At 42.6% G+C, this 12,736-nt stretch overlaps 1 protein-coding gene across 1 annotated transcript in view; it reads right to left on the reverse strand.

Annotated features, from left to right (window-relative positions):
• Positions 1–12,736, reverse strand: part of TRIM67 (tripartite motif containing 67) — a 49,800-nt gene that overhangs the window by 93 nt on the left and 36,971 nt on the right. The window contains exons 7-9 of the mRNA XM_054985630.1: positions 10,997–11,135; positions 6,450–6,753; positions 1,854–2,016 (exon numbers count right to left, since the gene is read on the reverse strand). Of these exons, the coding sequence (XP_054841605.1) occupies positions 1,854–2,016; positions 6,450–6,753; positions 10,997–11,135 (606 nt within the window). The remainder of the gene's footprint in view (positions 1–1,853; positions 2,017–6,449; positions 6,754–10,996; positions 11,136–12,736) is intronic.

The following is a 12,736-nucleotide window of genomic DNA, read 5'->3' on the forward strand; positions in this document are numbered from 1 at the left end:
TTTAGAATAAAAACAGGAAATACACAGCAACCCCGCAGGTTTAATAGCACTACACCCTTTTGGAAGGCTATTTCAACAGCTTGGGAAGAAAGACTAGACCTTACATTTCCTGTTAAGGGAAACATTCTGTCTCATGCCAAACACTTTTGTGGTTTTTGTTGCCTTCCAAACACAAACAACAACAACACCCAGCTCAAAACAAAAATGGAAATGCCCCTTCCAAATACATCAGAGATCTATTAATCTGGTGGTGGTGGAAAGTGCTGTCAAGTCATAGCCAATTTATGGCAACCCCTGCTGGGGTTTTCAAGGCAAGAGGCTAACAGAGGCAGTTTGCCATTGCCTGCCTCTGCATAGCAACCCTGGTCTTCCTTGGAGGTCTCCCATCCAATTACTAACCAAGGCTGACCCTGCTTAGTGTCCAAGATCTGACAAGTTTGGGCTTCCCTGGGCATCCAAGTCAAAGTAAAATCTGAAGCGAGGTTAAACGTTTTGTATAAAGACCAGGTGAAAAATCAACATTTACTAGGCAGTTTCCCCATCTTGGAAGTGTGACATTTTCAGGAAAATCCTAAAAAGAGATGCCTGGAAAGTTTCAGACATCACTGAGAGAGCTGCGCAACCCTTCACATAAGCCCTAAAAGAAGAAACTCCAATAGCCTTAGGAACACTAGAAGAAATGGGTCAGTCTCTGAAAAGGAACTGTTCAGTCTTAATTGGCACAAAAAGGCATTGTTGAGGTTCTCAGTCCCAAGCCTAAAGGTGTTATGATGAACACATAAAGCAGTCATATCAAATCAGGCCATTGACTTTTCAAGACCAATATTGTTATACTCTTAACTAGCAGCAGCTCTCCCAGGTCTCAGGCAGAGGTCTTTCACAACACCCACTACCTGATCCTTTTAGCTGGAGATGCCAGGGATTGGATATGGGACATTCTGCATGCGAAGGAGATGTTCTGCCATTGAACCCTGCCCTTTCCCTATGTGGGCCAACAGAATATAAGAATACTCCTGCTTGATCAGACCAGCATCCAGCTTCCTACACTGGCCAGTCCAGGCAGCCCACAAGCTGGACACAAATGCAAGAGGACACCCTAACCCTATTTGCACCCCACAACTAGTATTTGTTGGCATACTGCCTCTGAACTTGGAGGTTTCCTTTTGCAATTATGACTAATAACCAATGCCTTTTTTCTTTAAAAAAAAAGGGGGGGGTCCAGTTACTCTTGATGTTCACCCCCTTGGGGGCCCAGCTGAAAGAGATGCCAGTACTGCCTACTGACATGTACTGCTAGGAAAAAAGCCCTGCTAATAGCCACAGATAAATTTATGTGCCACGAATTTGTCTAGCCCCTTTTTAAAGCCAATTCAACTATGTGATGATTACAAATTGTGTGAAGGTATTTCCCTTTGACTAAGAAAATTAAAATGCATTGTCTGCTGTTCTCTGATTACAACTCCATTTATTTATTTATTTATTCTTCAATTAAGATCTCAAAGTGGTTCACAATGATTACAATGGTTAAAAACAATACAAAAATGTAATACTCCATAAAATCACAATAAAACAGCCTAATACAATAATTAAAAACATCTCTAGCCTCAGCCTATAAAACCCTGCAAATAACATAAAAAATGCTGGTAGATACAAATGTACAGCAATTTGCTCTGCCTCACAAAAGAATATTAGGTAGCAAAGGCACAGCAGAATAGTTTTGCCTTACAAAGTTTCCAGAACATCAACAGGTCCTGCTGAGCACAAGTGCCTTCCAACAGTGAATTCCAAAGGAAGGGCACCATAATCGTACAGGCCCTCTTTCTACAAATAGATCTATTGGAAAATAATTTTACCTGAACATTTCGGTTGAGGCTTAATGCTGGCATGAAGACCCCCTCAATGTTTTCAAATGCTGGAGGCCCCTGCTGCTGCCCGTTTATGTAAAAGGTCAGGGAGTGTTTGTTAAGGTCCAGAAGAACACCTACAGTTGCACCTTTCGAAACACCCCCTTCTGTCCTAAGGATTAGAGAAAGAATAACACTGAAGTGAGATAACTCAAGCTGCTAACCTTTCTGTTCAGGAATCCTGTATGAAAGTACAAGAATTATACAGCAAAATTACTATAATCATCATTTGGTAGAGCTGAAACAAATATCTGTGAACTCTAGACATTTAGCAAATTTTCCAATTCAGAAACCATGGAATTCAAATTTTCAGCTTTCACAGATCTTGAGTGTCAGTGTTAAATATTCAGTCCCACATAACATTTTGGCTTGGGATTGACGAAGGTTTTGGGGGCTAGCTTTACATATGCAAGCTGATTTTGATGTTAGGAAAGTTGTTCAACGAGTGATCCCCCAAAGTGATTCAGTCCCAAGAGAACTGTATCTTTGTTCAGTATTTTAATTTGACTAATTTACTTTTATGGAGTTCTCTCCAGAAAGTGTGAAAAGGTTACAACAGAGACTTCAATCAATTTTGGCAGGGACTCCTTCAGAAAATTCCACTACTTCAAATCTGAACGATTTTCAATGTCCCAGTTAAGAATTTGGCAAATTAATATTTAATATGATATGAACAATACGCTGAAGCTTTATTCAGCCTCTTGAACTTTTAGTGCTGATCTGCAGTAAAACAGCAAGATTTGAGTCCAGTGGCACCTTTGAGACCAACAAAAAAATTTAGGGTATAAGCTTTCAAGAGTCAGTTCAGATACCATCTGAATGAAGAAGGGATACCATCTGACTCTCAAAAGCTCATACCCTGAAAATCTTGTTGGTCTCTAAGATGCCACTGGACTCAAATCCTGCTGTTCCAAACCAATTTTTGTTCATGATCCAAATGAATCAGTCCTCCACACTTCTTCCCTCCCCTTGGGAGTCACAATTGATGACTTTGTTTATCTATTAGTCTTCTATGCTGCCACTCCAGAGCGCCTGCTGTTGATTGAAAAATTCTTCAATCTAACTGCAGCTTGCTATGACATCCAAATTTTAGTGCCTTAACAAATTGAGATTCTAAACTCAGGTTTAGTTATGGCAGCAAATCCAGCCATCAAAATAGAGTTCGATCAAAAACTTCTTAAAAGAGGACTTCTTCAATTCTGGCTCCACATGTATGGTAAGAAGAAAGACAGAGGAGGGAGACAGCATGTGAGTTTGGAGATTTAAGGCTCATTCAACCTAACAAACAAAGTGTGGTTTGTTTATGATACCTGAATGGTGCTTGAGTCAGACCACTAGTTCAGCTGACCCAATTTTGCCTGTTCTGACTGGCAACAGTTGTCCAATATCTAAGCACAAAACTAGATATGGTTGGAGACATGTGATCAGTTCTTCCATATTTTTAAAGGTATAAAAGCAACTGTTGTGGTAAGAATATGGTTTGGGGCTGAGGTGTGTGAACTGCAGGGAGACTATATTTGGAGACATGGCACCTATTCCTTTAACAGGCCTCAAGTGGCTATTCTCTCTGTCACTGCAACAGCACAGAAAAAGGTCTCACCCCTTTTTAAAAAAATGGTTGCCCTAACTGAATGTTATATAAAGCTACTGTGATTTGTTGGGGTTTGAAAATATTTTATTTGAAGAAAACATAGAACATGGTTTGTGCAAAATGGGTGTTTAAATGAAACAGGAACTCAGACTATGCATATGGTTTATGATGTATGAATGTTTGTTATTAATAATCCTTTATAGGTTAAAGTGACTGGAACAGCTGTTTAAATGACAGGATCTAACTATGATTATGGATTCAGTGGACTACTGTATGCAAGACTAATTTGTCATTAATGCACTTTTCCTCAGGGGACCTAGACTAGCCTAGCAGTATGGTATATAAAATCACTGAGCCAGAAAGCCATTGAATATGTGCATTGACCATAGGCGCTTACGCTTTGTTAATGTCACTGGAGCTTTGTAGCAGAATTACAACCTGTCACAGAAGGCATAATTTTTGCATCAATTTTAAACTAGGCTACAGCGAAAAGCAAAACAAAACAAAATACCCTCAGTTACTAACACATGAACAAAGAGCCAAACTTCACATAGCACAGGAGAGGAAAGATTAGCCTCTTCTATGTTTATTTTAGTCCAAAGCAGCTGAGATGAAGGTAGGGAGAGCAAACTGGGAAGCTGTACTGGTAGAGGAAGTATTAACACCATTTTCTCTGTCTGTATTATCACGCTCCTCTCTCCCATCTCCACTGCTATTTGTCCCAGCAATAAACATGCAAGATACTTATGGGGGTGCTGCAACAAATACCATCTGGTTTATACAAGGAACTAGAAAGGCAGCTGTACAGGATATAAGAAGAGCCTTGCTGGTCCAGCATCCTGTCACACACAGTGGCCAACAACAGGATACAGGGGCCAAGGTTTTCCCCTGATATTGCCTCCTAGCACTGATATAGGTTGGATGGTAAGAGAAAAGTCCAAATAGCAGCCCAAGACCATGTATCTTTTTCAACAGAGTTTGAGCCACTGAAACTGCGTTCTAGGGTTTAGGCAGTGCTGTTTTCCAAGAGGAACTAACTAATTAGTGGATCAAGCACATATCTGGCAAATGCAACCGGTATGATTTCAGTTTGTGGGCCTATGGATGTGATAGGCGACACCTTTAGTAACTGGATGTTTCTCAGGACTCAGCAGGAGAATTAAGAAATTGTAACAGAATAAGATGGTAAAGAGAAAATGTTAGGCTTGCAACAGTGTTATCTATTATCTAGATAAACCATAAGACATGGACAGGATTGCCAACAGCCTGACGAAAAGGTGTCTCTCCCTTTAATGGTGGTGGAAAGTACCCTCAAGTTATAGCCAACATATAGCAACGCTGCTGGGGTTTTCAAGGTAAGAGACAAACAGGTGGTTTGTCATTGCCTGCCTCAGCAACCCTGGTCTTCTTTGGAGGTCTCCTATCTATTTACTAAGGCCAACCCTGCGTAGCCAGTGTGCTCACTTATGCACAGGTGGTTACAGTTTTATTTAAGAGGTAATAAAGGGAATGGAAAACTGTCGGAAGTCAACAGAAAAGGGTGGGAAAGGGTGGGGGGGTATTACAATATGATGGAAAGTTAACTGTGTATGTTTTTATATTTGTATAATAACCCATCCAATAATTTTTTTTTAAATAAAATGAATGACAAAACAGGGCATCACTTACACTGATGCTTTCCCTGCTTTAGTGTGAGATGCAAATCAGTTCTGGGTATACTTTTCGTAGAGGATTGTATGTGGACTTGAAAATGATCATCCAATATTAAATAGTCGCTAGAACTAAAGTGGAGAGCAATTATTCTCTACTACCACAGAAATTAAGAGCCAGTTCATGCAATCTTTTTTAACATGAAGAAAATATGGATTGAATCGATCTGTGCTACAGCTTGGCATCTGATTCTTTCACCACATATCTAAGACAGCTCAGAGTTATCAAGTGCCAAAAGCATGCAAAAGAGGACTGGCAGTAGTGTGGTAAAGGTAGGAAGAAACAAGGTGATAATCTCTTCATCATGGATTGATGTGCCCCTGAGAATCATGTTCAAACCACCTCATCTGTATACTTCAGTTCACATTTGTTGAACTGAAGCATCGTCTCTAGGGTGCTGAATTAACTGTGATGGTGACAAGCCCATCTTTTTAAAACCTGTGTATGGGAAAATCCAAAAATTTTAGAGCAGAATTGAAAAGGGAAGCTGTACACCTGCCTCAAATGGCTTCTTCTCCCCTGCCTTTTTAAAATCAGGTTCAATTCTTCTATCTTAAGCATAACTAATGAGAAATGTGACATTGGAAGGAAGGCTGTGGTGAGGTAAACAATGGCTGGGGGAGAGTTTAGCAATCCACTCTAAAAATCAGACCTGTATCCTCTACTTTGTATGTGATTGGGACAGTCTGGGATTATCCAAAATGGCACTAATATGTCTAATTTGGGACTTAGATACCATCAAAAGGAAGATACATTGGCCATTTCCACACACGTTGAATAATGCACTTTCAATGCACTTTCGCAATCCTTTGGAAGTGGATTTTTTGTTCCACACATGGAAAATCAGTTTCAAATGTTCACTAAAGAGTATTGAAGGTGGATTATCCAATGTGTGTGGAAGCAGCCAATGTCAATATCAATAGAACTGTATAGTAAAATCCTTCTGGCTTCTGATGGAAGTTGACAGAATCTCATCTGTGAGGTGAGCTTTTGCAGTGACAGGAGCTTTCTCAAACGTGCTGCCTTTGATAAGAAAAATATATTCTTAACTCAGTGCTTTTTTTCTTAAAAAAATGTTTAGGGGTACTCTTAGTTGGTGTTGGTTTAGCGGGAATGCCAACGTTTTAAAATTTTTACTTTCTCCCATTAGATTCACAAAATGTTTAGGGGTATGCGTACCCCTGCATACCCCCAGAAAAAAAGCACTGTTCTTACTTAAGCAGACCAGCTTCCTGAAGGCTTACCGGTTAGTGTGAGAATTGCAGTGCATGAACCAGCTGCGATTGTTGTCAACATACATGGCCCAGGCCTTGTCATCTTTTCCTAGCATCATGTCCTTGACAACATTAATTCTGGCGATTCCAAAGGCCGGATCTGGGTGGTTATCGTAACGGTCTATGTGCAGTTCCCAGTAGTGGGCTCCCTTTGAGAATGCTGCTGTGCCCAGAACAACGCGGTCGTCATAGCTACTGCAGGTAGCAGTCTGGTTGTCATTTGACAGGACTATGTCTCTGTGGGCTGAAGAGGGGTCAAATGTAAACCAGGCCACTGTAGAGAAGGAAAGAGTTAACCGGTTAGAAGGGTGCAACAATAGAGACTGGTTTGTTCTGAAGTAGCATTGCACTATTAAATGAAGAATACGGAGCAGGATTCAACCAAAAGTAAGCATGTTTAAACACCATTGATTTCAACAGTTGCAACGTGCAACTGAAGTTGTAAGGAATCTGGGTTTCCATACTGGCAACCAGATTCCTGAGCAAGCTCTTTCATCTTTGCATAATTTGATCATTTGATCACCTTTCCAAGTGTTATAGGATTTTTTTTTACCACAAATGCTGCCCTTGGGTTGGATCCAGGAATTTCAATCCACTGCTGGATTGAATGACTCCCTTCTGTGATATTTCTCCACTGCAAACTTTATCAGATGAAGTCTTAGCAGAAGGGTGTCACGAGATCTAACTCAGTGGGAAAGCATTGTTGGGTCTAACACAATGTAGTATAAAATGTGTGGTGTAATATAGAGAAAAATTATTGTCTCTATAGAGTCAGTAGTTAAAGCATAATGAAAGGCAGTAAGAATGCTACTCTGAGGCTGGAGCTAGATGTTATGCCTCCACATGGCTGTCACTGAAAACTGTGGCTCTGCCCCTACTTCCCCACTCTTCCCCATAGCATCCAGTGCTATAAAGTGTCTTAGGGGATGATGCCCTTGCTCCACTTGATTGGATGCTCTTTGTAGGGGCAGAGAAATCCATAGCATGGCATTTTGACACCTTTTATGTTACAAGACTATCAGGGAGAACAAGATGTGGCGCTGCTGTTTTCAGTCTGCTGCGGCTGCAGCAGCCAGATTTGTAGTACAATGCTGGTAGAAAATTCAAGTTGTGTTATAGAAATAACAAAATTTATTTGTGCTTAGAGGTGGATCTTTGTTAAAGGTGATTCACACTGGGGATCTAAATCCAACCCGTCTTTAATTCAGACTGGATATTTTCTTCACTAATGACCAGGTTTATTACAAATGAGCACTATGCGCCATTTGCCTTTAAGGAATAAAGTCTTAGGAACAAATGGTTTCTCTTCATATAGTTTGGCAACATTAATTTGAAGAGAGAATGTGATTACTACCTCTGCTTCATGATTCATGACAGCAAAGTATCATCAATCAAGATTAATTTCTCAGGTTGCCCATATGGGTATCAAGTGTAATTACATGGAAGTGAGGCATGAATTACCATCTATATTTTATAAGACATTTCTGGGAAATTATTTCCATAGAGGAAAAAAATGTAATTAAGTCCTGGAATTTATCACTGATTATAGAACAGGCAACTTCAAAAGCAATGACCAGCTCCCTCAGGGTCTACTTCATGTTATTGATTTCAAATCTTCCCTTTATGTTGGCTCGTCTTAATTCAGTCCCAACGGCAGAACTATCTGGCTGTTTTGGAAGGATCCCATTAGCTGATAGACTTTGCATCTGCGACACAGGGAGCCTTGACACCTTGCTCCATTGTTTATTGTATTGTCAAAAATTCCATGGGTATATGACTATGCTTGTCTCTCTCTCTCTTTGTAAAAGATCTGGTCTGTGTCCCAGCCCATGACAAGCTACAGATTCTTTTTGCTGGAAGTGATCATAATATTACTTCCCTGGAATTCATTCAGGCCTCAGCCCTGCTACAGAAAATGTAAGAATCTCAATATGAGATCTTACTAAACATAATTACAATAACAGCTAAAAAAATTCAGATCCTTATGTATATATGAACACATGAAGCTGCCCTCTGCTGAGCCAGGCCATTAGTCTATCAAGATCAGTTATGTTTCCTATGAGTGGTAACAGCTCTGCAGGGTCTCAGGTGGAGGTCTGTCACATCACCTTCTACCTGATCCAGATGCCATGGATTGAACCTGGGACCTCCTGCATGCTCTTTCACCGAGCCTTGGCCTTTATCCAGAGATTCAAACTTTCGAGACCTAGGCAGATCTAGGAACCAGTCCTGAAGGAGGCTATACCCGTCCTGAAGGAGACCCAGTTTGGTGTAGTGGTTAAGAACAGCGCAGGACTCTAATCTGGAGAACAGGGTTTGATTCCCCACTCTTCCACTTGAAGCCAGCTGGGTGACCTTGGGGTCACCAGCTGGATCACAGCTCTCTCAGAACTCTCTAAGCCCCAATCACCCAAAAGGGTGATTGTTGTGGGGATAATAATAACATACTTTGTAAACCGCTCTGAGCGAGTGTTAAGTCACCTGAAGGGCAGTATATAAATCGAATGTTGCTGTTGTTATTATTATACAAAATGTTAAGCACCATCATCATTCTTCTAGGACCTGGGATTTTTCCAGTTCTCTTTAAAGTATTGCTAAATAAGTTGGAAATAAGTGACATGTGTACTTAATAAATCTAACATGCACTAGCATTTTGTAGGTTATATATTTTTCTTGATACAAAACAGAAGGAAAATGAGAGAACAAAGCTACTCCTGGCTGACTTCCTGGCCTACTGTCACACAGCCTTTTCTCTGTCTAAATATGTTAGTTGAGTGGCTATTCTGCAGGAGAAGGAAAGGGAACAAGGCCACAGCTGCTAAGTAGCAGGCAGAACAATAGAAAGATTGAGTTAAGTTCTTTGATATATATTCTTTGTAAGCTATCATGAGAGCAAAATATTGAAATTCGTGTATAAATGTTGAAAATGAAACTCTGCCTTCAGTACTTCAACAATATTTCTGCTCTCCAAACAGAGAGGGTGGGAGACTTCCTGCCCTCCACCTTGCCAGCTTTGCCTGCCACTGCTCAGCTGGGCAGTGGGTGTGGAGGGCACCAGCAGTGCACCAACACCAATACCAGAAGTGACATCATCAACTTGTATTAAACAATAGAGTTTTGGGTGCATGCTAGAGTGTTGTCCCTACACAATGATGTCCTTCTAGACTGCACCAAAATTGACATCACCACATGCTGTCAATGTTATGGCATCACTGATGAGAGCTCCCGTCCTACTGTAAGTCTCTTCCTATCTCCAAGCCAATAAAACCTCTGCATTTACAAAGGTGTTTAACTTAAATTGCATTTATATTCATTTACACCCCTTTGTAGTGTAAGGGACATTTTGGAAAATGTTAGGTCATAAGATGTTTCAAGCATCATGGGCCAGCATCAGGACAGGTCAGGTCAAATAGCATCAAATGCGGGCCTAACTGAATCCTGGTTGGCTGCAGAGGAATACAATGAAAACATTATAGGTTGACTTGGCACAGATAAACATCCAAGGCTTTATCATTCTTTGTCATAGCACATTAAGAGTAGTCAGAATGAGACATTATGTAAGTGGCTCTCAAATAATTGTCAGGCGGAGTTTTCAGTCCACTTTTTAGGTGGGTTAGACATTATAACAGATGTTTTGCAACAGTTGTATTTATATATATTTCTTTCCAGGCACAATTCAAGGAGCTGTTCTTAACCTTTAAACCCCTTCATAACATAGGGCCCACAAATCTGAAGGACTGTCCCTCCTGAAATACCACCTTAGGCCAGCTTATAGCATCTTCTATTAGAGGTTCCCTGTTTCTGAGAGGTTCATTTTCTATGTACTACCTACGACCTTCCCCATAGCAGCCTCTCTCATTTGGAATAGTTTTTCAGAACTGATATACGAAATATGAATATATGAAATTAGATTAAGCCATTCTTTTCCAGCAAGACTTTGTGAGTCTATCCATCACTGAATTTTTATAGTTTTGATGTGCAATCCTAGAGCCTTCCAAATTGAGTTGGTGTATAAGTGCCTAGTTGATTGGGAGGGGTCGTTTTTATATTTGGGGCACTGTCTTTTTAGGCCTGGGCTTTGATGATGTTATTTTGTTATAGACTAGGGATCCCAGTTCCCCCAGGGAGCAGGAGACCCCCTGCTTCCATCCTTCCTCACTTCCACTTAACTGGCTGGTGCGGGGGTCTCCTGGGCACACTCCCAGGCAGCATGACAATGTCACTTCCTTGGAGTGACGTTGCATCACCTCAAGAGTGCTCCCAGGGCCCAAATTGGCCCACTGCAAAGCACGCATGCACCTGTGTGGTGACATCACTTCCTGAAAGGGCTCCCAGGACAGCACGAAGGTGAGTGCTGGGTCCCCCCTCCCACTGGGAGGGTAAGGGTGACCTGGCCAGTTAGTCTAGATTCTATTTTGAAGCTCAGAATAGTCATCCCAAAACCCAGCAGAATCTGAAAACTTCAGCAGAGTTTAGTCAAAGTGAACTCTCTAGAAGGACCTTTTAAAGTTGCTCACCATCAGAAGTCTGTAAAACAACAGTCTTGCTGTAAGGGCCCACTCCTGATGAATTAAAGGCTTTTACTCTTGCATTGTAGGTACTGTTGAAATGAAGGCCATCAATAGTGCATAGGGTCTCCTTACCAACATACACTTCCTAAATAACAGAAAGGCAAGAACAGAGTTCACTGAATTCATTTTAACTTGTGATCTTTAAGTGTGAATTTTGAGTAATTTCCTATTACAGGCAAGCTGTTACTCTCAGCTAGGGTTGCCAAACTCAAGTGGGAGCTGGACATTTCCTGAAATTACAACTGATCTCTGGACTACCAAAGATCAGTTCCCCTGGAGAAAATGGCTGCTTTCGAGGGTGGACTCTGTTGCATTACATCCCTGGTGAGCTCCCTCCCATTTCTAGAGCCTGTCTTTCCCAAGCTAGGCCCCCAAATCTCCAGGAATTTCCCAAATCAAAGTTGGTAATCCTACTCTCTGCAAAGTTACATGAAAATAGTTTACATATGCAGGGCTGGTGCCAGGGTTTCTGGTGCCTGAGGCCGGGGGCAGTTTCAGGTCTGTTGCTGCCCCCGCATGCACGCTACCCAGACTGCATGATGACATCACTGCATGTGACGTCATCATGCAGCATGCTGCTGGAGCTGGCCCCATTGGCATGGTGGGCAGCTGGGATGGTGCGCGGGTGGCCTCCTAGCCCTCCCGCTCAGTTGCCATGCACCGCCCTGGCAGCCTGCCACACCTGGCCCGCAGCTGTGTACTGATGGCGGCACGGGGCAGCTGGGCGGGAGGGCTGGGAGGCTGCCTGCTTAGTCAGCCCCATCCTGCCACCACTGGCTCATGCTCCCAGCCAGGCGCAGTGGGTGGCTGGGGAGGCGCGTGTGCATCCTCCAAGCCCTCCCACTCCATTGGTCCGCACACCGCCCCAGATGCCTGCCACACCTGGCCCACAGCTGCTGTGCCCAGCTGGGGGGCGAGTGCTGGCAGGGGCAGGGGCAGCGTGGGGTGGGGTGGGAGGGCTGGGAGGCTGCAGCAGCTGCAGGCCAGGTGCTGCATGCGGCCAGGGCAGCGTGTGGGTGGCTTCCCATCCCTCCCGCTCAGCTGCCAGCACTGCCACCGCCAGCTTTGCAACGTGCGCCCCTGCCTTGGCGCTCCCTCCGGCATCTCAGTGCTCAAGGCAGTTGCCGGACCTGCCTGAATGGACACGCTGGCCCTGTACATATGTGATTAGAAGAGGAAACTTAAAATGATGTAATTCAATTTCCTTCCTCCAAAGATCCATTTCTGTGTTATCTATCTGAAGTAGGGTTACCATGGGGGCAGAAAAACCCCTTGGAGATTTTCCCTGTTCCCCACCCTTGCTCAATACAGCAGCGGGGGGGGGGGGAAGCATGTGGATGCCATGATGCTCTAGAAATTTCAAAATATCTATGGTAAAACCATAGACATTTTTGAAATTTCTAGAGCATCATGACATTACTTCCTCTGACAGGAAGTGTCTTACAAGTAATCTCCATTCTCACCTCTCCCAGTGTTCCCAAAGATTGCCAGCCAAGGGCTAGCATCCCCAATCTGAAACCTTGAAGTATATTATGCAAGGACTGGAATGGAAAGACTAGAAGATTCCCTACTGGATGAAGGAGCAGCATATGTCCATATCACATTTTTAATCTATCCATTGATTTAAGCCATTCTCAAACAAAGTATTTAGTAGGAATGTGCACAACTGGGGAGCAGGGCTGTGGT

The sequence above is a fragment of the Eublepharis macularius genome, chromosome 1, assembly GCF_028583425.1.
Source record: "Eublepharis macularius isolate TG4126 chromosome 1, MPM_Emac_v1.0, whole genome shotgun sequence".
Taxonomy (NCBI): Eukaryota; Metazoa; Chordata; class Lepidosauria; order Squamata; family Eublepharidae; genus Eublepharis; species Eublepharis macularius.